This window comes from Melanerpes formicivorus, unplaced genomic scaffold (genome assembly GCF_026170545.1).
Source record: "Melanerpes formicivorus ecotype bairdi unplaced genomic scaffold, bMelFor1.0.p_v2 SCAF_25, whole genome shotgun sequence".
NCBI classification, from domain to species: domain Eukaryota; kingdom Metazoa; phylum Chordata; class Aves; order Piciformes; family Picidae; genus Melanerpes; species Melanerpes formicivorus.
The window spans coordinates 574,694-599,303 of NW_027142377.1; the positions used below are offsets into that span (position 1 = coordinate 574,694).

Below are 24,610 nucleotides of genomic sequence, written 5' to 3' on the forward strand. Positions count from 1 at the left end.
GAAGTTCTTGGCCATGAGGGTGGTGAGAGACTGGCACAGGTTGCCCAGGGAGGTGGTGGAAGCCTCCTGCCTGGAGGCTTTTCAGGCCAGGCTGGCTGTGGCTGTGAGCAACCTGCTGTAGTGTGAGGTGTCCCTGGCCATGGCAGGGGGGTTGGAACTGGATGCTCTTGAGGTCCCTTCCAGCCCTGACAGTTCTGTGATTCAGTTCTGCCTGCACTCTAAGGCTTGCAGGCACACTGGGATGCTGAGCAATGGTGGCTTTCTGTGATTTCCTTCCCTTGCTTACAAATTCTAAGGCTCAGCCTAACAGCCAGCAGCAGCACACAGGAAGCATCCCAGTGTCTCACTGAGTAGGTCAGCAGGCTCCAGGATTGGTTCTTTCATAGAATAGAATCATAGAATTGTCTTGGTTGGAATAGCCCTCCAGGAGCATCCAGGTCAAGCATCAACCCAACACCACTATGGCCATTAAACCACATCCCCAAGTGCCATGGCCACAAGTTTCTGGAACACCTCCAGGGGTGGTGACTCCACCACCTCCCTGGGCAGCCTGTGCCAGTGCCTGACCACTCCTGCAGCAAAGACATTTTTCCTGTATCCAGCCTAAACCTCCCCTGGTGCAACTCGAGTCCGTTTCCTACTCATCACTGCACACCAGAAGACAAGAACAGCCCTGAGCTGCGTCTCAACCACCAATAGTACAAGAAGGGTGCTGCAGGGCAAGGGCTTCACAAAAGCTGGGGAGAATCACTTGTGCCACCACAGCCAGTTTCAAGCCCACCTGAGTCACAGATCACTTGGTAATCTACACTCATAGTGAACTTGAAGGCTGGAAGGGCTTGGTGGCAAGAGACAGGAGCAGAGGCAATGGTTCCAAGCTGCCCCAGGGCAGGCTCAGGCTGGAGCTCAGGAACTATTTCTGCACTGGAAGGGATCTCAGCCATTGGAATGGTCTGCCCAGGGCAGTGCTGCAGTCACCATCCCTGGGGGTGTTCCAGCAGCCTGTGGAGCTGTGCTTAGGGACATGGTTTGGTGGTGACCCTGCAGGGCTGGGTGTAGGGATGGACTGGCTGAGCTTGGAGGGCTCTGCCAACCAGATGCTTTCTGTGATCCTCTGATTCTGTGAAACAGCCTCAAGGTGCCTCAGGGTAGGTTTAGGTTGGAGATTAGAAGAATCTTCCTGGCTGAAGGGTTCTCAAAGCCTGGCAGAAGCTGCCCAGGGAGGTGTTTGAAAGAGGCAGAGATGTATGCTGAGGGCCATGGCTTAGCCCCAGCCTTGGCAGAGTTAGAGAATGGTTGGGCTGGGTGATCCTAAAGGGCTTTTCCAACCCAAACCATTCTACCATTCCAGGACCCCCAGGATGAACTTCACAAGAGGGAAGAGCTACAGCCACATGAAAAGAAGAGTTTGGGTTCCATGAAGCAGCAGAGGGTTGCTTCACCCCAGAAGGAAGCCCACAGAGCGTGGATGCAGAGGCAGTGATGGAGGAAGCTGCAGTCAAGCCAGAATTATTTCATCAAGTCCACGTGAAGCAACCTCTCAAATACCCTTGGAGACAACCTCCTTCCTCAAGAGCCTCTGTCCTCCCTCTTTATGCAGTCTAGTTAATGCCTCAAATCCTTACTAATAAATGAGCTTCTCCTCTACAATATATAATTAAAGTTATACAAGTGAATTTAAGATAATTATGGGGGAAGATGCCTACAGATGATTCATGGAACAACAAGCACATAAAACTTTACAATAATTCTTTGCTGACAGATTTTTGGGGTTAATTCCCAAATAATTCACTTTGTCCTTTCACTGATGAAGACAGAGACAAAATCCACCCCACCCCCACTCCCACCCCTCTCAGCTCATCCTTCTCCTTCCTCTAGCTGGCCCTGAAGCAAGCACCTGATGCATCTGTCGTGGAAGATATGGTCCTTACTGGAGCTATCCTCATGAGAGCTTTTCCCTGCCTCCAATTCTGCTTTGGTCCATTTAATTATTTCCACTCCTGTCTTACCTGCTGCCCACATTACAGAGCCACAGATTGCATTGGGTTGGGAGGGAGCCTCCAAGGGCATCTTGTCCAACCCCCCTGCACTCAGCAGGGACACCTCCAGCTAGAGCAGGCTGCACAGGGACACAGCCAGGCTGAGCTTCAATGGCTCCAGGCATGGGGCCTCAACCACAACCTGTAGCAGTGTTCCAGCAGCCTCCTGGTGCAGAACTTGTTCCTCACATGCAATCTAAATCTGCCCTGCTCCAGTTTCCAACCATCACCTCTTGTCCTGTCCCTGCAGGCCTTTGCAAACAGTCCTTCTGCAGCCTTCTTGTCAGTCCCCTTCAGATATTGAAATGCTGCTTTAAGGTCTCCCTGGAGCCTTCTCTTCTCCAGGCTGAACAGCTCCAACTCTCCCAGCCTGTCCCCACAGCAGAGGTTCTCCAGCCCTCTGAGCATCTTTGTGGTTTCCTCTGGACCTTCTCCAGCAGGCCCAAGTCTTCCTGTGTGCCCTGCCCTGGGTGCCCCTGCTCTGGCAGGGGGGTTGGACTGGATGATCTCTTGTGGTCCCTTCCAACCCCTATCACTCTGTGATTCTGACTGCTTGGGTACTGAGCAGTGTGATCAGAACAGCAATCTTGCAGCTCAGGGTTGCAGCTCTGGTCACACAGCTGGCAGAAATTCAGTTTTATCTCACCCTGATGCCAGTATGTGGAACCCCAGAGAATACTGAAGAGCTGCAAGGTCATTTTATGGCACTTGAGTCAATGCTATTTGATTCACCCAAACTTTCCAGCCTGCTCTCAGGCTGCCATCAGACTTAAACTAAACCAGAAGTTCACTGATGCTGGAGCAGCTCTGCCATGGGGACAGGCTGAGGGAGCTGGGGGTGTTCAGCCTGGAGAAGAGGAGGCTCCAGGGGGACCTCAGAGCTGCCTTGCAATAGTTGAAGGGATCCTGCAGGAAGGCTGCAGAGGGACTTTTGCTGAGGGTGCCTGGAGACAGGCCAAGGGGGAATAGTTTGAAGCTGAGGCAGAGCAGGGTTAGACTGGAGCTGAGGAGGAAATTCTTCAGTGTGATGGTGGTGAGACCCTGGAGCAGGCTGCCCAGGGAGATTGTGACTACCTCCTCCCTGGAGGTGTTGAAGGCCAGGCTGGATGAGGCCTTGAGCAGCTGAGTCTAGCTGAGAGGTGTCCCTGCCCGTGGCATGGGGGTTGGAGTAGATGAGCTCTGAGGTCCCTTCCAAACCAAACCATTCTATGATTCTAGAAGTGTTTTGGTCCAGATAAAACAAAACAATGAGAAAGGAGAAGCTTCAAATGAAAAGGAAAGAAAGAAAGAAAGAAAACTGCTGGTGCAGGATGAGCAATGAAGAGTATGCTGGGAGGGGGAAAAAAATCCTTGACTGAAATAGCATCAATTAACTTATGGAGGTCAATTATTTTCCATTATATTAAGCTCTATTAAGACAGCTCACAAGCACAGATAAGAGGCTGAAGGCAATAACATTCAGTGCTATTACACTGCCAGATGGCTTTCCTAATAGCAAAGCCTTTCAGGAAGCCAGCACTCTGCTTTTGCTGTCAGCTGCCTGCCCTTCTGCTGGTGGCCACCCTACTTAAACAAGCTCTGAGTTCAATTACAACTGCTTTGCATCACAGAATCACAGAGTCCTTGAGGCTGGAATAGAGCTCTGAGGTTACCAAGCCCAGGCTCTGACCTAACACCATCACACCGACCAGACCATGTCACTGAGTGCCACATCCAATCTTTCCTTAAGCACCTCCAGGGATGGCAACTCCACCACCTCCCTGGGCAGTCCATCCCAGTGTCTGATTCCCCTCTCCCTGAGGAACTGCTTCCCAACCTCCCACCTAACCCTCCCCTGGGGCAGCTTCAGGCCATGCTCTCTCATCCTGTCACAAGTTGTCTGGGAGCAGAGCCTGACCCCCACCTGACTACAACTTCCCTTCAGGTAGTTGTAGAGAGTGATAAGGTCCCCCCTGAGTCTTCTCCAGGCTGGACACCCCCAGCTCCCTCAGCCTCTCCTCATCAGCCTTTCCCTCCAGCCCCCTCCCCAGTCTGGTCTCTCTCCTCTGGATCTGCTCCAGCACCTCAATATCCTTCCTGAAGTGAGGGCCCAGAGCTGCACACAGTGCTCGAGGTGAGGCCTCCCCAGTGCTGAGTCCAGGGCAGAATTCCATCTCTAGAGCTGCTGGCCACATTGTTCCTGATCCAGGCCAGGATGCCACTGGCCTTCCCTGCCCCCCAGGCACACTGCTGGCCCCTTTTTCGCTTTGTTTTGACACTTATTTCCACATGCAATTGCCAGGTAATATCTTCCATCAACCAACATCTTCAGCTGGACCCTCAGATCATATCCCCTTGAAGGTGACTTGTGGCAAAACTATTGTTCATTAAATGGGGGTGCTGGGGGATGAGAAGCTCAAGAGGAGCCAGCAGGGAGCACTTGCAGCCCAGAGAGCCAAGCAGAGCCTGGGCTGCAGCAAGAGAAGTGTGGCCAGCAGGGCCAGGGAGGTGATTCTCCCTCACTGCTCCACTCTGCTGAGACCACACCTGGAGCTCTGTGTCCAGGTCTGCTACAGAAAAGACGTAGAGGTGCTGGAAGGTGTCCAGAGAAGGCCCACAAGCATGAGCACAGGGCTAGAGCTCCTCTCCTATGAGGACAGACTGAGAGAGTTGAGGTTGTGCAGTCTGGAGAGGAGAAGGCTCCCAGGAGACCTTCTTGTGGCCTTGCAGGATCTGCAGAGGGCTCCAAGAAAGCTGGGGAGGGACTTTTGAGGGTGTCAAGGGACTGGGAATAATGGAGCAAAACTAGAAGTGAGGAGATTCAGATTGGATGTCAGGAAGAAGTTCTTGCCCATGAGGGTGGTGAGAGACTGGCACAGGTTGTCCAGGGAGGTGGTAGAAGCCTCCTGCCTGGAGGTTTTTCAGGCCAGGCTGGCTGTGGCTGTGAACAACCTGCTGTAACGTGAGGTGTGCCTGCCCATGGCAGGGGGTTGGAACTGGATGCTCCTTGAGGTCCCTTCCAACCCTGACAGCTCTATGCCTCTATGGTTCTATGAAATGCACTGCCTTTTTTCCCCCCACCCACCCCATTTTTCACACTGAATGTTTTGTACTGCAACATGAGCTGCTAAAAGCCTGCAGAGGTCAAAAGTGAGATTTCCATGGCCATGCTGCCCCAGACAGTGGCACTTTCCATCATGGAGAGCAAGCACACGCCCAGGACGGGAGCACGCCCTCCCAGACACAGCCACCCAGCCCAAACCCCACCAAAGCAGCAAGCTGAACAAGCTTAGGAGCAAACACTGCTCTATTAAAAGGCAAGCTGCTCAGCTCAGCTGATGCCTAGAGTGTGATTAGAACCCCACTGTAAAACAATTACCCAGACACTCTCCTGTATTTGATGTGGGAAAGGGAAGTGGCCTCACGCCGGCTGCGGCTCTGCTCTCTGATGATCTGCCATGAATAAACATCTGCTGAGAGTGTCTGCAGCACACTGCTGCTGCTGCCTGCAAACCTGCCCCAATGTCCTACTAGGGCTTGGTTTCCAAAGCTGGCTGCTTGGTTTTATCAGCTTCCTCCCTCCAGCTGGCAGAGAACAACCCCAACTCTGCAAGCTGCAGCAGATACAGACTTTGAGCAGAGAATAACCTCCCCCGCCCCCCATCCCCCTCAAAAAGAATCATAGAACCACAGAAATGTCAGGCTTGGAAGGGACCTCAAGGAGCAGCCAGTCCCAACCCCCCTGCCATGGGCAGGGACACCTCACACTACAGCAGGTTGCTCACAGCCACAGCCAGCCTGGCCTGAAAAACCTCCAGGCAGGAGGCTTCCACCACCTCCCTGGGCAACCTGTGCCAGGCTCTCACCACCCTCATGGGCAAGAACTTCTTCCTGACATCCAATCTGAATCTCCCCACTCCTAGTTTTGCTCCATTACCCCCAGCCCTGTCACTCCCTGACACCCTCAAAAGTCCCTCCCCAGCTTTCTTGGAGCCCCTTTCAGATCCTGCAAGGCCACAAGAAGGTCTCCTGGGAGCCTTCTCCTCTCCAGACTGAACAACCCCAACTCTCTCAGTCAGTGCTCATAGGAGAGACTGAGAAGAAAAGAACTAACCAAAATGGTTCTAGCAATTGAGAAAGCAGCTGTACTTGACCCCTGGGAATCAATAATAAGCAAAGGAATTCTCTGCCAGCAAGCTTGTTGTGGTGCAAAGGCAGCAGCATGCTGTACGTGCTGAGCTCCGCTGAGCTGCAGCCCACAGCCAGCCTGGCCTGCACAACACCCAGCAGCCTCCTGCCCCTCACACTGCACTGGCTTGGAAGGGAGGCTCCAAGGGCACCTTGTGCAACCCCCTGCACTCAGCAGGGACACCTCCAGCTAGAGCAGGCTGCACAGGGACACAGCCAGGCTGAGCTTCAATGGCTCCAGGGACGGGGCCTCAAGCCCAGCCCTGGGCAGCCTGTGCCAGTGTCTCACCACTCTCCTATGAGTATGAGCCCTATGAGGAGAGGCTGAGGGAGCTGGGGTTGCTTAGCCTGGAGAAGAGGAGACTTAGGGGTGACCTTATCACTCTCTACAACTACCTGAAGGGAGGTTGTAGACAGGCTGATGATGGTCTCTTCTCCCAGGCACCCAGTACCAGAACAAGAGGACACAGTCTCAAGCTGCGCCAGGGGAGGTTCAGGTTGGATGTTAGGAAGAAGTTCTATACAGAAAGAGTGATTGCGCTATGGAACGGGTTGCCCGGGGAGGTGGTGGAGTCGCCGTCATTGAAGGTGTTCAGAAGGAGACTTGACGGGGTGCTTGGTGCCATGGGTTAGCTGTTTGGGTGGGTTGGATTGGTTGATGGGTTGGACACGATGATCTTGAAGGTCTCTTCCAACCTGGTTTGGTTTATTCTAATAAAGTTTATTCTAATTCCTTATGCAGAACTTCCTGCTAAGAGTGACAGGACCAGGGGCAATGGCTTCAAACTAGAGCACAGCAGACTAAGACTGGATGTGAGGAACAAGTTCTGCACCAGGAGGCTGCTGGAACACTGCAACAGGCTGCCCAGGGAGGTGGTTGAGGCCTCATCCCTGGAGATATTCAAGGTGACGCTGGACAGGGCTCTGGGCAACCTGATCTAGTGGAGGATGTCCCTGCTGAGTGCAGGGGGTTGGACTGGATGAGCTTTGGAGGTCTCTTCTAGCCCAGACCATTCAATGACTCTAAGATGTCTAATCACCATCACAATCTGTGAGACTCCTCAGCATCTGCAGAGGTTTCTCCTATTCTCTGGAGCATGCTCATAGCACTACAAGCACTGCACCCATCCCACCTCCAGTATCCCCAGGGATGGAAATTGCTCCTGCACTGTCTGCAGCAGCTCCATCTTTCCTCTCTTCCCAGGATGCTGCAAGCCTCACATTGGGGTTAACTGTGGATGTGACTCCAGGAAAGTCCAGAAATAGTCTTTAGGTCCTGAAGGCTCTGCAGCTCCCTTAAGGGAAACTCCTTCACACTTCAGCTCATGTAGATTCAGAGATTCACAGAATGGTTTGGTTGGGAAGGGACCCCAAAGATCAGCCAGTTCCAACCCCCTGCCATGGGCAGGGACACCTCCCACCAGCCCAGCTTGCTCAAGGCCTCATCCAGCCTGGCCTTCAACACCTCCAGGGAGGAGGCAGCCACAGCCTCTCAGGACAATCCATTTCAGACTCTTTCACCCTCATAGAGAAGAATTTCTGCCTAAAATCCAATTTGAACTTGTTCTCCTGCAATATAAATCCATTTCCCCTTATCCTATCAGACTCTTGTCAAAAGTCCCTCTGCAGCCTTCCTGCAGGATCCCTTCAGGTACTGCAAGGCAGCTCTAAGGTCCCCCTGGAGCCTTCTCCTCTCCAGGCTGAACACCCCCAGCTCCCTCAGCCTGTGCTCACAGCAGAGCTGCTCCAGCCCTTGGCTCATCTTTGTGGCCTCCTCTGGCCTCACTCCAGCAGCTCTGTGTCCTTCTGCTGGGCACACCAGCAGTGGAGGCAGGATTGGAGGTGGAGTCTCTCTTGGCAGATATTGACCTCTAGGGTCCCTTCCAGCCTAAGGCATTCTAGGTCCTGTCCATGTCAGGTTCAATGCCAGAGGTGCTCCTTTCAAAGCAGAAGACACCTGTAACCCTGAAAAGGGGTGCAAGGGACAGCTGAGGGAGTGAGATCAGTTCCCCATCTCTCCTGCTCCCAGATTTTGCACAAGCAGGTGGTGATTTGTGCCCCTGGAGCAATTGAGACCTGCTCAGACTGACTTGCTGGCATCTCCTCAGTGGTGCCCAGGGACAGGACAAGGGGCAGGGGGCACAAACTGGAATCCAGGAGGATCCATCTGAAGATGAGGAGTAAACTCTTTGCTGTGTGAGGGTGCTGGAGCCCTGGAGCAGGCTGCCCTTTTGTGGAATCTCCTTCTCTGAAGAGCTTCCAAAGCCAGCTGGCCACTGTGATCCTGGGCAAGGTGCTGTGGGTGCCCTTCTGCAGCAGGAGGGTTGATTGGAGGATCTCCAGAGGCACCTTCCCACCCCTCCCAGCCTGAGGCTCCGTGAGCAGAGGCTCCGATTTCCATCCACCACTAAGTGGAGCTGTGACCCTGGGAAAAGACTCTCCCTGCTCCCAAGCAGAGCAGCTTCGGCAGCATCCACAGCTTCCTGGTGTGTGACACCAAACGAACCACCACAGACCAAGCACCCAACAAGCGAAGGGCAGGCAAAAGGCTGAAAACCAACCAGCTTCAGAGCTGCTTTAGCTCTCAGTGCTGTTTGCAGTGCCACTGGTTAGCAGTTTTCTATGACTTCACTTCAAATGTGCTGCCCTGAAGGGAATATTGATGCATTCTCCAATCGTAGGACTGTCAGGGTTGGAAGGGGCCTCAAGGAGCAGCCAGTCCCAACCCCCCTGCCATGGGTAGGGACACCTCACACTACAGCAGCTTGCTCACAGCCACAGCCAGCCTGGCTGCAAAAACCTCCAGGCAGGAGGCTTCCACCACCTCCCTGGGCAACCTGTGCCAGTGTCTCACCACCCTCATGGGCAAGAACTTCTTCCTAACATCCAATCTGAATCTCCCCACTTCTAGTTTTGCTCCATTCCCCCCAGCCCTGTCACTCCCTGAGAGCCTCAAAAGTCCCTCCTCAGCTTTCTTGGAGCCCCCTTCAGATCCTGGAAGGCCACAATTAGGTCTCCTGGGAGCCTTCTCCTCTCCAGGCTGAACAGCCCCAACTCTCTCAATCACAGAGTACCTTTGGTTGGAGGAGACGTTCAAGATCATCCAGTCCAAGCTTAATCAATGGATAAATATCCACTCACCAAGGACTGCTTGGCAGTTGTTCTGGCATGAACTAACAGCACCAGTAAGAGAGAGAAGACAAAGTTTGCACATAACAAAAGACTGCTCCATGAACAGTATCTGCTGGACTCCTTTCCATCTGCTTTTGGAACAGGCTGGAATGCTTTGGGGTACAGCAAGAGAATCACAGATGGTAGGGGTTGGAAGGGACCTCCAGAGGTCATCCAGCCCTGCCAGAGCAGGGGCACCCAGGGCAGGGCACATAGGAACACAGCCAGGAGGGCTTGGAAAGGCTCCAGAGAAGGAGACTCCACAACCTCTCTGGGCAGCCTGCTCCAGGCCTCCAGCAGCCTCACACTGACAAAGTTTCCCCTTCTCTTCCCTCCTGTGGCACCTCCTCTGCTCCAGCTTGCCCCCAGTGCCCCTTGTGCTGTCCTTGGACATCCCTGAGCAGAGCCTGGCTCCATCCTCCCCACACTGCCCTGCACATCTTGATCAGCAGCAATGAGGGCAGCCCTCAGGCTCCTCTGCTCCCAGCCCCAGAGCTCCCTCAGCCTGGCCTCACAGGGAGATGTTCCACTGCCTGCAGCAGCTCTGGGGCTCTCTGCTGGACTCTCTCAAGCAGTTCCCTGAGGTCCTTCTTGACCTGAGGGGCCCAGAACTGGACACAGTATTCCAGATGTGGCCTCACCTCAGCAGGGCAGAGGAGAGAGGGAGGAGAACCTCTCTTGACTTACTCTCCACAGATCTTCTAATCCAGCCCAGGGCTCCCTTGGCCTTCTTGGCCACCAGGGCACCTTGCTGGCTCCTGGGCATCCTTCTGTCCACCAGGACCCCCAGGTCCCTTTTTCCCATCAACTCAAGCAACCTCACATCCAGCAAGCACCACTGCAGCTGGGAGAAGACCTGAGGCAGAGAGCAAGCACAGCAGGCAGTGGCTGTGCTGCTGCCACCTCTCTCTCTCTCCTATGATGACACAACAAAACAAGAGGTCATAAAGCAGGACATGAAGTGCACAGGGCCCACTCCAAACTTCTGCTGCAGTGCCACAGGAAACCCAGCAGCAGCCAGAGGGCTTGGCTGAGAAATGCTCTGACATTGTTTTAGCCAGGGCAGCTCATACAGCAACAATTGGTGATGGAGACTTCCCTGACTAAAATAAACCAAGTGAGAGAGCAAAGGCAGCTCCAGGAAGCTGTAAGTGAACTGTGGCTGGTGTTCAGCAGCCTCAGGGACAGAAATAGAAGCCTGACATTTAAAAACAAAAGTTTATATTCAGCACTTTGCTTTCAGCCCTTCTGGATGTTCAGAATAAACCTGAGCTTTGGACATCCCAGGCACTGCTGATACTCTGCTCTGCTGAGACCCCCCCCTCCAATCCTGCCTCCAGGTCTGCTGTGCCCAGCAGAAGAAGGACACAGAGCTGCTGGAGTGAGGCCAGAGGAGGCCACAAAGATGATCCAAGGGCTGGAGCAGCTCTGCTGTGAGCACAGGCTGAGGGAGCTGGGGGTGTTCAGCCTGGAGAGGAGAAGGCTCCAGGGGCACCTCAGAGCTGCCTTGCAATAGCTGAAGGGATCCTGCAGGAAGGCTGCAGAGGGACTTTTGCTGAGGGTGTCTGGAGACAGGCCAAGGGGGAATGGTTTGAAGCTGAGGCAGAGCAGGGTCAGACTGGAGCTGAGGAAGAAGTTCTTCAGTAGAAAGGTAGTGAAACTCTGGCACAGGCTGCCCAGGGAGGCTGTGGCTGCCTCCTGTCTGGAGGTGTTGAAGGCCAGGCTGGATGAGGCCTTGAGCAGCTGAGTCTAGCTGAGAGGTGTCCCTGTCTATGGCAAGGGGTTGGAGTAGATGAGCTCTAGGGGCCCTTCCAACCTGAGCCATTCTGTGATTCTGTGGCTCTATGGCAATGACAAGAAAGCAGCAGCAGCATTCCGAGGCAAAGGTGAACACCTGGAACTCCTCCTGCTTCCTGCCACCTGGGTGCTGTGTGGCACAGCAATGCCTCAGCAGAGGAGCAGCAGGTTTGTTATTGAAACCCAAGGGAAATAAGAATGAAATGGTGGCACTGAGGAGCAGCCCACACCCAAAATATTTCCCTGAGACATCAACACACTGCCTTGCTACCACAGCCCTTCAAACACCCTTCACAAGTGACTCTCCTGTGGAAGGAGATCCTGGTAAAGCAGCTCCCCCAGTTTTTGGCCCCCTGAGCAGAAGCTGCAGCTCAAGCTGGACCAGGGACAGGGAAGAAGCACTTGCTGAAGGCCTTGCTCCACACAGGGCTGAGCCCTGCTGCTTGGCAGTGTCTTGTTTGTGCAGTCCTCTGGGGAGCTCTGGCAGCTTCTGACTCAGGAGTCAGCTTCGGGCTCTCACTGCATGCCCCAGACAGCCTGGCACCCCAGGGAGGAAGGGCCATGGCATCCCTCTCCTGCTCTTGACTGGTCTCACCTCTCCACCCTGCCTCAGTTTCCCCAGCTCTAAAAGGCAGGTGAGGAAGCTGTGCCCTTTGCTTCCAATGCAGGCAGGGAGCACCGGCACTGGGGAGGTGCAGATGTCCTAACCCAGCTCTGACTTGCTCAGTGCCCTGCTGACAGCAAACTCCTGTATCACAGCCCATAAAACAATGAGTCATGGCCCAGCTCTGACTTGTTTACTCCACTGCTCACAGCAAAACAATGCCAGCAAGCCTCGAGGCTGCCAGGGCAGGGAGGTAGGCAGCGCAGTGCAGGGCTGCCTTCTCCTCACTCTTCACTCCAGCATGGATTTGACCAAGCCTTTCCTACCACAGAGCAAAGCTTCACTGTGCCTCAGCAGCTCAGATTTCACTCCAGCCTTTGGATACCCTTGACTCTTTGAAACAGCTCAGTCTTGCACACATAGGAACAGCAGAAGAAGGCTCCAGCTTACGTTCTCGATGACAAACGTCCACTCTTTGTCTTCAAACTCTTCAGCGTGGGGATCCTGGAAAACAACAAAACCAGAGAGCTTCAGCCTCCAAACAGCCCAGGGAGCAAGCAACTGCAACTCAGCCAAGCTTCTCATGCACTCACAGAAGTGTTTTTGCCACTGAAGGTGACAGGGAGAAATGTTCTAGCTGGGGGGCAGGCTTCAGGGGGTGTCAGCGAGCTGAGGAGGGAGCTAGGGGAGAGCTGCCAGGGAGGATTTCATACATACAACAGGAAGACAACAATAAAGATTCCTGCAGATACAAGCAAGAGCTGGGCTCAGCCAAAACCCTGCAAGTCTGTTTCCTTTCATCCAGAGGGGGGGAAAAAGTAAAATGTGAATCATAGAACCACAGAATGGTCCAGGCTGGAAGGGACCTCCAAAGCTCATCCTGTCCTGCACTCAGCAGGGACATCCTCCACTAGATCAGGTTGCCCAGAGCCCTGTCCAGCCTCACCCTGAGTATCTCCAGGGATGAGGCCTCAACCACCTCCCTGGGCAACCTGTTGCAATGTTCCAGCAGCCTCCTGGTGCAGAACTTGCTCCTAAGTCTCTTTTTAATCCTCAAATTCCAGCCTCCAAATAAGCACAGCAAATCCAAACCTTCGAGAACACAGTGGAGGAAGCCACTGCTCCAACCTGGTGGGAGAAGACACACACCTGGAGCAGGCAGCACCACAACCTCCCCATGCCCATGCAGAGATCTGAGGTCACAGCTCCAGCACAGGACCTCCTTTCACTGCAAATTTCTCCAATACCTGTCCTTACTTCACACCATTTTCACTGCAGCACAGGTGGGGATCAGAAACCATTTTGACCACCAGGAAGACAGCTACCAGCAATGTCTTTGGCAGCTGTTTCCAACAAGCTTTCCACCCAGGGCTGCAGCTGCTTCCCTGACACTAAGGTCACAGAATCACAGCAAACATCCTGTTGGCAGAGCCCTCCAAGCTCACCCACTCCAACCCTCCACCCAGCACTGCAGGGTCACCACCAAACCATGTCCCTAAGCACAGCTCCACAGGCTGCTGGAACACCCCCAGGGATGGTGACTGCAGCACTGCCCTGGGCAGACCATTCCAATGGCTGAGATCCCTTCCAGTGCAGAAAGAGTTCCCCAGGTCTGGAGCTCCCCATGAGGTTGTTGTGACCCAGGTGCAGGACCTGGCACTTGGCCTCGTTAAACTTCACCCAATGAGCTTTGGCCCATGGCTCTGACTTGTCCAGGTCCTGCTGCAAAGCCTCCCTACCCTCTAGCTGATGGACACAGCCACCCAGCTTGGGCATGTGTGGTTGGAAAGCTGCCCCTCAGAGAGGGGCCTGGGGGTGTTGGTTGGCAGTCACTGAGCATGAGCCAGCAGTGCCCAGGGAGCCAAGAAAGCCAATGGCATCCTGGCTTGGGTCAGAAGCAGGGTGGGCAGCAGGGCCAGGAGGTGACCATCCCCCTGTGCTCAGCACTGGGGAGGCCACACCTCGAGTGCTGTGTTCAGCTCTGGGCCCTCACTGCAGGAAGGACATTGAGGGGCTGGAGCCTGTCCAGAGCAGGGCAGCCAGGCTGGAGAAGGGCCTGGAGCCCCTGGGCTAGAGGAGGGGCTGAGGGAGCTGGGGGTGTTCAGGCTGGGGAAGAGGAGGCTGAGGGAGACCTCATTGCTCTCTGCAGCTCCCTGAAGGGAGGTTGGAGTGAGGAGGGGGCAGCCTCTGCTCCTTGGTGGCAAGAGACAGGAGCAGAGGCAATGGTTCCAAGCTGCCCCAGGGCAGGCTCAGGCTGGAGCTCAGGAACTATTTCTGCCCTGGAAGGGATCTCAGCCATTGGAATGGTCTGCCCAGGGCAGTGCTGCAGTCACCATCCCTGGGGGTGCTCCAGCAGCCTGTGGAGCTGTGCTTAGGGACATGGTTTGGTGGTGACCCTGCAGTGCTGGGTGGAGGGTTGGAATGGATGAGCTTAGGGGTCTCTTCCAACCAGATCTATGCTGTGATTCCATGACATAGCCTCAAGGTGTCCCAGGGTAGGTTTAGGTTGGAAATGAGAAGTAAATTCTTGCCTGAAAGGGTTCTCAAAGCCTGGCACAGGCTGCCCAGGGAGGTGGTTGAGTGCCCATCCCTGGAGGTGCTTCCATGAGGCAGAGATGTGAGGCAGAGGGCCATGGTTCAGCCCCAGCCTTGGTAGAGTTAGAGAATGGTTGGGCTGGATGCTCTTGAAGGGCTTTTCCAACCCCAACAATTCCAAGATCCTCTGATTAATAGCTGCTGTGGGGGAGTTATGAAATAAAAAACAACCCACAGAGCAGAATGAAATATTTAAAGACACTAGTGGCATATTATGGGCTAGCTGCTTCAAACATGAAGTGATTAATGGCCCTATTAAATCTCATTATGTCATTTTCTGCTGTATCAAAGGAAGCAATTAAACAAAAAGGTAATTGCCCCGGGTCAGCTCTTGGAAATGATAAGGATTTAAGATCAGGATTAGAGAAAATGGCATCTTTGGAGTGCATGGAGGATACAGCAAGCCAGCAGGCATCATGCACTTGATTCACATCATGCAGACCTCCACAGCCCTGGTCAGTGTGATGCTATGGAAGGAGAGAACCTGTCAGAGGAACTGGAACACAGAGTTTGAAATCAGTGGTCTTAGAGGTCTCTTCCAACTGAAACCATTCTGTGATTCCACAGCTAGGAACAGTTTTGTAGGCACCTCCTTGGCCTTCAATCCCTCCAGCTTCAGGTACTGCAGAGCTTTTTCCCAGCCCTCTGCAGTAATTAGCCCTGAAGAAAGAGACCTGGGGGTGCTGACTGCGGAGAAGCTCACCAAGAGCTGGCAGTGCCCTCACACAGCCCAGAGGTGGAGTCCCTGTCCCTGAGGTGTTCAAGACATAGGCCATGGTTTAATAGCCATGCTGGTGTTATGTTGATCATAGAATCATAGAACTGTTAGGGTTGGAAGGGGCCTCAAGGATCATCCAGCTCCAAACCCCCTGCCATGGGCAGGGACACCTCACACTACAGCAGGTTGCTCACAGACACAGCCAGCCTGGCCTGAAAAAACTTCACCAGCTCCCTGGGCAACCTGTGCCAGTCTCTCACCACCCTCATGGGCAACAACTTCTTCCTGACATCCAATCTGAATCTCCCCACTTCTAGTTTTGCTCCATTCCCCCCAGTCCTGTCACTCCCTGACACCCTCCAAAGTCCCTCCCCAGATTTCTTGGAGCCCCCTGCAGATCCTGGAAGGCCACAGCATTCTCCTCTCCAGATTGCACAACCCCAACTCCCTCAGTCTGTCCTCATAGGAGAGCAGCTCCATCCCTCTGCTCATCCTTGTGGCCCTTCTCTGGACACCTTCCAGCACCTCCACATCCTTCCTGGAACAGAGACTTCAGAACTGGACACAGTGCTCCAGGGAGGGTCTCAGCAGAGCAGAGCAGAGGGGGAGCAGCCTGTGAAAGCCTCACTGGATGCCAGCCCTCCCTGCTACTGCAGCACACAAAAGCTCACCTCACCTGCAGGCAGAGACAAGGCAGCACTGAAACTGAGCAGCTGGAAACACCTGGAGACCAGAGTTACAACCCCCTCATTGCCATCCTCCTTCCTGCAAGCAAATGCTGCTGACAATTCACCACACAGCACAAGGGACAAACCAGCTCTGGTATTCTTCTCAGCCTGAAGCTGCCCCACACCTTGCTGTGACACAAAGGGAGCTGGCAAGAGCTGGGCTTTGGCTCCTGCTCAGATGCCTTCACCAGCACAGCACAGAGGCAGATCTGCTCTCCACACAGCAGCCAGGCTGATCAGACCTGCCAAGCTGGGAGCTTGGGGCCATAGCTGAAGGGCTTGGTACTGAGTTTGTTCTGGGAAGAGGAATCAGGAGGTGGCCTCATGGTCTTGCTGCTCCTGCCACAGGCATTCACCTCTCACTAGCAGACTTCCTTCCAGCAGCTGCAACTAGCTTGACAGCCTTCTTTTTCCTTTCCCTTTTCCCCCTTTCCTTGCCCTTTTCCTCCTTTCCCTTTCCCTTCCCTTTCAGAAGTAGCACTCAGATGAGAAGCCCATGGTAGGGAGCTCTGCCCAAGCCAGGACATCATCATACCATTCTCTAATCAACTCTGTGGCTCCCCAGGAGCAGCAGAGGGCTTTGGGCCATGAATGAAGCTCAGCTCACCCCACATGCATCCCACTAACTGTCAAACAGAGGTATGCTGCCCCTCAGCGAGCTCAGTCCTACAAACTCTGCAATGCCACCCACTAGCTGCTTGCTATGGCTCCACTCTGCCCATCCATGTGCTGACTACCCCAAACCTGACAGCCCCTTCAGGGCTCAGGCAAGGGAAGAGCAACAAGGCCACACCTGCCACATCTTTCCTGTTCTCTGGTCACCAGCCCATTCCACAGGAAGCTTTGTCAAGGACTAGAACCTTTCTGCAGTGCACAAGGTGGTTCAGTAGACTGAAGGGCCTTAGGGTATCTTCAGAGTTGTTTTGTGTACCTCTTGTGATTCATAGATTGATAGAATGGCTTGGGTTGGAAGGAGCCTTCAAGATCATCCAGTTCCAAGCCCCTGCCAGGAGCAGGGACACCTCTCATCAGCCCAGCTTGCTCAAGGCCTCATCCAGCCTGGCCTTGAACACCTCCAGGGAGAGGACCAATGAAAAATACATCAACAAACTCAGAACTGCTTCTTCTCCTAAGCAGCAGCCAGAGCAGGTGGGAAAGATCTTCAGACTGTTAGTCCCTTCCTCCTCTGTGCCTCCTCCCTAGGCTTTGCAGGCTTTTGAAGCCTGCCTTTCAATGAGATCCCTTCATACCAGCCTTAATCTTCAGTCTTTCTTCTCGGGGAATCCCTCCTTCAGGACTGTCACACCCAATCAGATCAAATGCTGGCACTGTTTGTGATCCTCCTCTCCCAGTGACCTGCAGCAGATGCTCCACTTACTCCTGCATCTGTCCTCAGCTTCTTCACATGGCTGTTTGAAGCTGCAGAGGACTCAATCTGACCCAATTCCTCTCCCTTTCAATGCTGCTTGGAGTGCTCTCATTAGCCTAGAAAATCACACCCAGCTCTGCTCAGCTTTTGGGCAGCTTACAGCCAAGCAGGCAGCTGCGAGCAGCCCACCAGGACTGCTCCTGCAGCAAGCACACAACACTGCACACACACACACACACACAGCCCTGGGGAGCCTCTGGGCTGCACCACACCAGCAAGCACACAACACTGCACACACAGAGCCCTGGGGAGCCTCTGGGCTGCACCACACCAGCAAGCACACAACACTGCACACACACACAGCCCTGGGGAGCCTCTGGGCTGCACCACACCAGCAAGCACACAACACTGCACACACACAGAGCCCTGGGGAGCCTCTGGGCTGCACCACACCAGCAAGCACACAACACTGCACACACACACAGAGCCCTGGGGAGCCTCTGGGCTGCACCACACCAGCAAGCACACAACACTGCACACACACAGAGCCCTGGGGAGCCTCTGGGCTGCACCACACCAGCAAGCACACAACACTGCACACACACACAGCCCTGGGGAGCCTCTGGGCTGCACCACACCAGCAAGCACACAACACTGCACACACACAGAGCCCTGGGGAGCCTCTGGGCTGCACCACACCAGCAAGCACACAACACTGCACACACACAGAGCTCTGGGGAGCCTCTGGGCTGCACCACACCAGCAAGCACACAACACTGCACACACACACAGCCCTGGGGAGCCTCTGGGCTGCACCACACCAGCAAGCACACAACACCGCACACACACAGAGCCCTGGGGAGCCTCTGGGCTGCACCACACCAGCAAGCACACAACACTGCACACACACACACAGAGCCCTGGGGAGCCTCTGGGCTGCACCACACCAGCAAGCACACAACACTGCACACACACACACACACACAGAGCCCTGGGGAGCCTCTGGGCTGCACCACACCAGCAAGCACACAACACCGCACACACACACAGCCCTGGGGAGCCTCTGGGCTGCACCACACCAGCAAGCACACAACACTGCACACACACAGAGCCCTGGGGAGCCTCTGGGCTGCACCACACCAGCAAGCACACAACACTGCACACACACAGAGCCCTGGGGAGCCTCTGGGCTGCACCACACCAGCAAGCACACAACACTGCACACACACACACAGAGCCCTGGGGAGCCTCTGGGCTGCACCACACCAGCAAGCACACAACACTGCACACACACACACACACACACAGAGCCCTGGGGAGCCTCTGGGCTGCACCACACCAGCAAGCACACAACACTGCACACACACACACACAGAGCCCTGGGGAGCCTCTGGGCTGCACCACACCAGCAAGCACACAACACTGCACACACACAGAGCCCTGGGGAGCCTCTGGGCTGCACCACACCAGCAAGCACACAACACTGCACACACACACAGAGCCCTGGGGAGCCTCTGGGCTGCACCACACCAGCAAGCACACAACACTGCACACACACAGAGCCCTGGGGAGCCTCTGGGCTGCACCACACCAGCAAGCACACAACACTGCACACACACAGAGCCCTGGGGAGCCTCTGGGCTGCACCACACCAGCAAGCACACAACACTGCACACACACACAGAGCCCTGGGGAGCCTCTGGGCTGCACCACACCAGCAAGCACACAACACTGCACACACACAGAGCCCTGGGGAGCCTCTGGGCTGCACCACACCAGCAAGCACACAACACTGCACACACACAGAGCCCTGGGGAGCCTCTGGGCTGCACCACACCAGCAAGCACACAACACTGCACACACACACAGAGCCCTGGGGAGCCTCTGGGCTGCACCACACCAGCAAGCACACATCTCCAGGGATTAGGCCACAACCACCTCCCTGGGCAACCTGTTGCAGTGTTCTAGCAGCCTCCTTGTGCAGAACTTGTTCCTCACATCCAATCTCAATCTGCTCTGCTCTAGTTTGAAGCCATTCTCCCTGGTCCTGTCCCTGCAGGCCTTTTGGTACAGTCCTTCTGCAGCCTTCTTGTAGCCCACTTCAGCTACTGGTAGGCTGCTCTTAGGTCTTCCCCACAGCAGAGGTGTTTCAATGCCCCAGAGAGTTGTGGAGTCTCCTTCTCTGGAGACTTTCAAGACCCAGCTGGCTGTGTTCCTGTGTGACCTCTGCTGGATTCTATGGTCCTGCTCTGGCAGGGGGGTTGCACTGGAAGCTCTGCAGAGGTCCCTTCCGACCCCTGGAATGGAATAGCCCAGGCTGGAAGAGACCTTTGAGATCATCACATAATATGCTATGAGCCTGTGATCATTTCTGTGGCCTCCTCTCGACCTGCTCCCTCAGCTCCATGTCCTTCCTATACTGAGGGCTCCATAGCTGCACAGAGCACTGCAGGTGAGGTCTCACCAGAGCAGAGCAAAGTGGCAGAATCACCTCTCTGGCTCTGCTGGCACCACTGCCTTGGCTGCAGCCCAGGATGTGATTTGCCTTCTGGGCCAATATCCTCAGCACTGCCCACTGAAGCCATTTGGTCTCCCCTAGACTGAAACAAGGATGTTCTGAAGCTGGAAGTGTTCCTTGTTTCTGGGAAATAGCTTTGTTGAAGAGTTTTGGCTTGTTTTGCATCCCTGAGACAGTGCATTGGCTCTGCTGCAGTGTTCCTGCTGGTGCAGGGACACTTACTGCACCACAACCAAAGCAGGCTTTCAAGGATCATAGACTCAGGATGTGGTAGGGGTTGGAAGGGACCTCCAGAGATCATCCAGCCCAACCCCTCTGCCAGAGCAGCATCACCCAGGATATGCCAGCCACACAGGAACACATCCAGGTGGGGATGGAAAGTCCCCAGAGAAGGAGACTCCACAACCTCCCTGGGCAGCCTGCTCCAGGCCTCCAGCAGCCTCACACCAAAGAAGTTTCTCCTCATGTTGAGGTGCAACCTCCTGGGTTCCAGCTGGGACCTGTTGTGCCTTGTCCTGTCCCTGGGCACCACCAAAGAGAGCCTGGAACCTTCATCCTGACCCCCAGCCCTCAGCTATTGATAGACATTGATCAGATCCCCTCTCAGCCTTCTCCTCTCCAGACTGAACAGCCCCAGGGCTCTCAGCCTTTCTTCTCAGCAATGATGTTCCTATCCCTGCATCATCCTCACAGCCTCCATTGCACTCACCCCAGTAGATCTATTCTGAGAGCTCTGTGGGGCTGGGGATACATCCAACACCACAAACCTCCCTCAGAATCGATTTTATCCCTATTTTGGTGTGCTTATAAAGCTCTGCCTTTACAAAGGTCTCTGTCAGGCTTTGGCCTGAAGAGCTGCTGACCTTTCCTACTGCTGCAAGAGCAGCTAGGTGTGCTGAGCCATGGCTGTGATAAACCAGGGCTGCCAGCACAACTGGGGCTGCTAATCTGCTGAAGCAAAGTCCATGCTTACTCCAGAACAACAAACATGGCTTTTAATTTGGGTTTGTTTGGGAAGCTAACTTTGCTTTCAAGCTGGAAAATAATCCATCCCCCTCATAGATCTGACCTTCACTTGGCTGGGCTGAGAGCACTGGGTTGGCTTGGCAGAGCAAAAGGTCTCCTTTGGAATCTCTCTCAGCTGGCACAGGGATGTGCTTGTACCTACCTGGAATTGTTCAGGAATGGGGTGAGTTGGAAGGGACTTTAAAGACCATCCAGTCCCAACCCCCTGCCATGGGCAGGGACACCTCCCACCAGCCCAACTTGCTCAAGGCCTCATCCAGCCTGGCCTTCAACACCTCCAGGGAGGAAGCAGCCACAGCCTCACTGGGCAGCCTGTGCCAGTGTCTCCCCACCCTAACTGCCAAGAACTTCTTCCTCAACTCCAGTCTCAACCTCCCCTCTCTCACCTCAAAGCCATTGTTCCTCATCCTGGCACTCCCAGCCCTTGTCTAAAGTCCTTCCCCAGCTCTCCTGGAGCCACTTCAGGTACTGGAAGGCAGCTCTAAGACCTCCCTGGAGCCTTCTCTCCTCCAGGCTGAAAAGCCCCAACTCTCCCAGCTTGTCCTCACAGCAGAGCTGCTCCAGCCCTTGGATCATCTTTGTTGCCTCCTCTGGAGCCTCTCCAACTGCTCTGTTTCCTTCTTGGGCTGTGGACATGAGAACTGGAGGCAGGATTGGAGGTGAGGTCTGAGCAGAGCAGAGTCCAGGGGCAGAATCCCCTCTCTTGCCCTGCTGCCCACACTCCTCTGGCTGCAGCCCAGCACACAGCTGCCTGCTGGGCTGCAGGAGGGCACTGCTGGCTCCTGGGGAGCTGCTCAGCAACCAATCCCCCAAGCCTCTTTCTTTAGGGTTCAAACCCACTCAAAACTGATCCAGATGCAGTCTGAGCAGACCTTAGAGCAGCCTGCCAGTACCTGAATTGGGCTACACAGGGACTGTTTGCAAAGGTCTGCAGGGAAAGGACCAGGGAGAATGGCTTCAAACTAGAGCAGAGCAGATTGAGATTGGATGTGAGAAACAAGTTCTACACCAGGAAGCTGCTGGAACACTGCCACAGGTTGCCCAGGGAGGTGGTTGAGGCCTCATCCCTAGAGATACTCAGGGTGAGGCTGGACAGCGCTCTGGGCAACCTGATCTAGTGGAGGATGTCCCTGCTGAGTGCAGAGGGGTTGGACTGGGTGAGCTTTGGAGGTTCCTTGTACTTCTCTTTTGGTAGAACCCCCCCAGCAGAACCCAGCAGCAGTGTGCAGCCTGGCAAAGGGAGAAGTTAAACTTCTGGAGCAGATGGAACTTTGGGTGTCCTTAGCACTTGAGGCAGCTGGGGGGGCAGGAGCTGGAGGGACAGCTGAAGCAATGTGTCCATGGGATGCTCTTCCCCACATGGCTCCAGAGTGCCAGGGAATTTCAGCAGCAGCCCAGGAGGGAAATGATGTAAAAAATTACTTCTTTTCTTTCCTTTGCCTTTGGCTTGAAGGTTTTCTAAGCAGAGCTTTTGGTCTCTGCAGTACTGAGCTCTGCTTGCCACTGCCTGGCTAATGAAGTGTTGGAGACAAGCTCGCACCCAACCCAGGGCTCTGCAGATAACACCTACTATCTCCTCTGCTGAGTGCTCACAGGCACTTTGCTGGCCAGCTCTCAAGTGTCCACTGGTGAGTAGTGGAAGAGACATCCTGCATGCTCTCAGCAGCACTTGAACCCTCCACTTATCTCTGATCCTGCCAGCACCACGTTTCAACAGCCACTTCTGCCTGCAGAGCCACCACAGAGGGAATCATGTCCCAGAAGATGGAGCTGTCTGCTCTGGAGCCCACTGCTGCCCTCCCCTGCACTCCTGCTGCAGACAGCACCAGCGAGCTAACTTCTTCTCTGGGACTGCTGCAAAGCTCTGCTGGAGCACTGTGTGCCCATAGTCCATCTGTAAGGGCTTGGCATGGGCTGTGAACCCAGCTGAGCACCAAGAACTGGCTGTAATCAGCTCAGTGAAGCATTTTGGAGCCTCAGCTACAACTCAGAAGAAAGCTTTGGCAGGACACAACCCATCCTGCTCTGCTGGTTTGAAGCTAGAGACGTAAGGTTGTGGAGTTAATGACTTCAGGCTAGGAAGTTAAGGCCTTATGGTGCAAGATTAGACCTCAAGGTGCAAGATTTGCTGGTTGATAGTAGGCTAAACATGAGCCAGCAGTGTGCCCAGGTGGCCAAGAAGGCCAATGGCATCCTGGCCTGGAGCAGGAACAGTGAGGCCAGCAGGAGCAGGGAGGTCATTGTGCCCTGTGCTCAGCACTGGTTAGGCCACACCTTGAGTCCTGTGTCCAGTTCTGGGCTCCTCAGTTTAGGAAAGATGTTGAGCTGCTGGAAGGTGTCCAGAGAAGGACAACAAGGCTGGGGAGGGGTCTGGAGCACAGCCCTGTGAGGAGAGGCTGAGGGAGCTGGGGTGGTTTAGCCTGGAGGAGGCTCAGGGGAGACCTTATTGCTGTCTGCAACTACCTGAAGGGAGGTTGTAGCCAGGTGGGAGTTGGTCTCTTCTCCCAGGCAACCAGCACCAGAACAAGAGGACACAGTCTCAAGCTGTGCCAGGGGAGGTTTAGGCTGGAGGTTAGGAAGAAGTTCTTCATAGAAAGAGAGATTGGCCATGGGAATGTGCTGCCCAGGGAGGTGGTGGAGTCCCCATCCCTGGAGGTGCTCAGGAGGATACTTGATGGGGTGCTTGGTGCCATGGGTTAGTTGATTAGATGGTGTTGGATGATAGGTTGGACTTGATGATCTCAAAGGTCTTTTCCAACCTGGTTAATTCTATTCTATTCCATTCCATTCCATTCCACCTCAAGGTGCAAGATTAGGCTTTGTGATGCTACTCTGATGGTTGCAACTGGAAGGATTTTGAGGTGCTGTGTGTGAAACAGGGAGGATGATGCCCAACACTGACAAGCAGCACAGCCTACCTTGAAGAGCGTCACGGTGATCTCCACGTTCTCAGGAACAGGCCACACCACCACCCCACGGTATGGGTTCTTGATTCCAGGCTGCCAGCTGTGAGCCTAAAGGAAGAAAAGAGGCAATTGGCTTAGAATGACTGTGCTGGACTCCAGGCCAGCCAGGGCATGCAGGAGGAAAGTGACATGTCATCAGCTCCACGAAGGCTGGGCTCTTCGACCCATGGCTCTGCTCAGTGGGGTGAGGAACACCACTGCGGAGGACACTAAGGGAGCTCAGACCACCAGCTGGGCTTTTTGCTCACTGAGCTAAAGCTCTTCCTAGATCCATAGAATGGGTTGGGTTGGGAGGGACCTTGAAGATCATGCAGTTCCAGCCCCCTGCCATGGGCAGGGACACCTCCCACCAGCCCAGCTTGCTCAAGGCCTCATCCAGCCTGGCCTTCAACATCCCCAGGGAGGAGGCAGCCACAGCCTCCCTGGGCAACCTGTTCTTATGATCTCCAACCTAAATCTCCCCTGGGGCAATTTGAAGCCATTTTCTCTCCTCCTATCACTTGTTCCTAGGGAGCAGAGACCAACCCCCACCTGGCTCCAACCTCCTCTCAGGGAGGTTGGTGCCATGGTTTAGTTGATTAGATAGTGTTGGGTGATGAGTTGGACTCAATCTCAAAGGTATTTTCCAACTTGGTTAATTCTATTCCTATTCTATTCTATTCCTATTCCATTCCTATTCCTATTCTATTCCATTCCCTTCCTATTCTATTCCATTCCATTCCATTCCCATTCTATTCCACTCCCTTCCTATTCTATTCCATTCCATTCCTATTCTATTCCATTCCATTCCTATTCTATTCCATTCCATTCCATTCCTATTCTATTCTATTCCATTCCATTCCTATTCTATTCTATTCCATTCCATTCCTATTCTATTCCATTCCTATTCTATGATGCTGCAAGAGAAATCAA

The 24,610-nt window shown here is 54.3% G+C and overlaps 1 protein-coding gene across 1 annotated transcript in view; it reads right to left on the reverse strand.

Annotated features, from left to right (window-relative positions):
- Positions 1–24,610, reverse strand: part of EHBP1 (EH domain binding protein 1) — a 155,740-nt gene that overhangs the window by 84,655 nt on the left and 46,475 nt on the right. Inside the window, exons 4-5 of the mRNA XM_068153007.1 lie at positions 23,651–23,746; positions 12,229–12,282 (exon numbers count right to left, since the gene is read on the reverse strand). Coding sequence (XP_068009108.1) covers positions 12,229–12,282; positions 23,651–23,746 — 150 coding nt within the window. The remainder of the gene's footprint in view (positions 1–12,228; positions 12,283–23,650; positions 23,747–24,610) is intronic.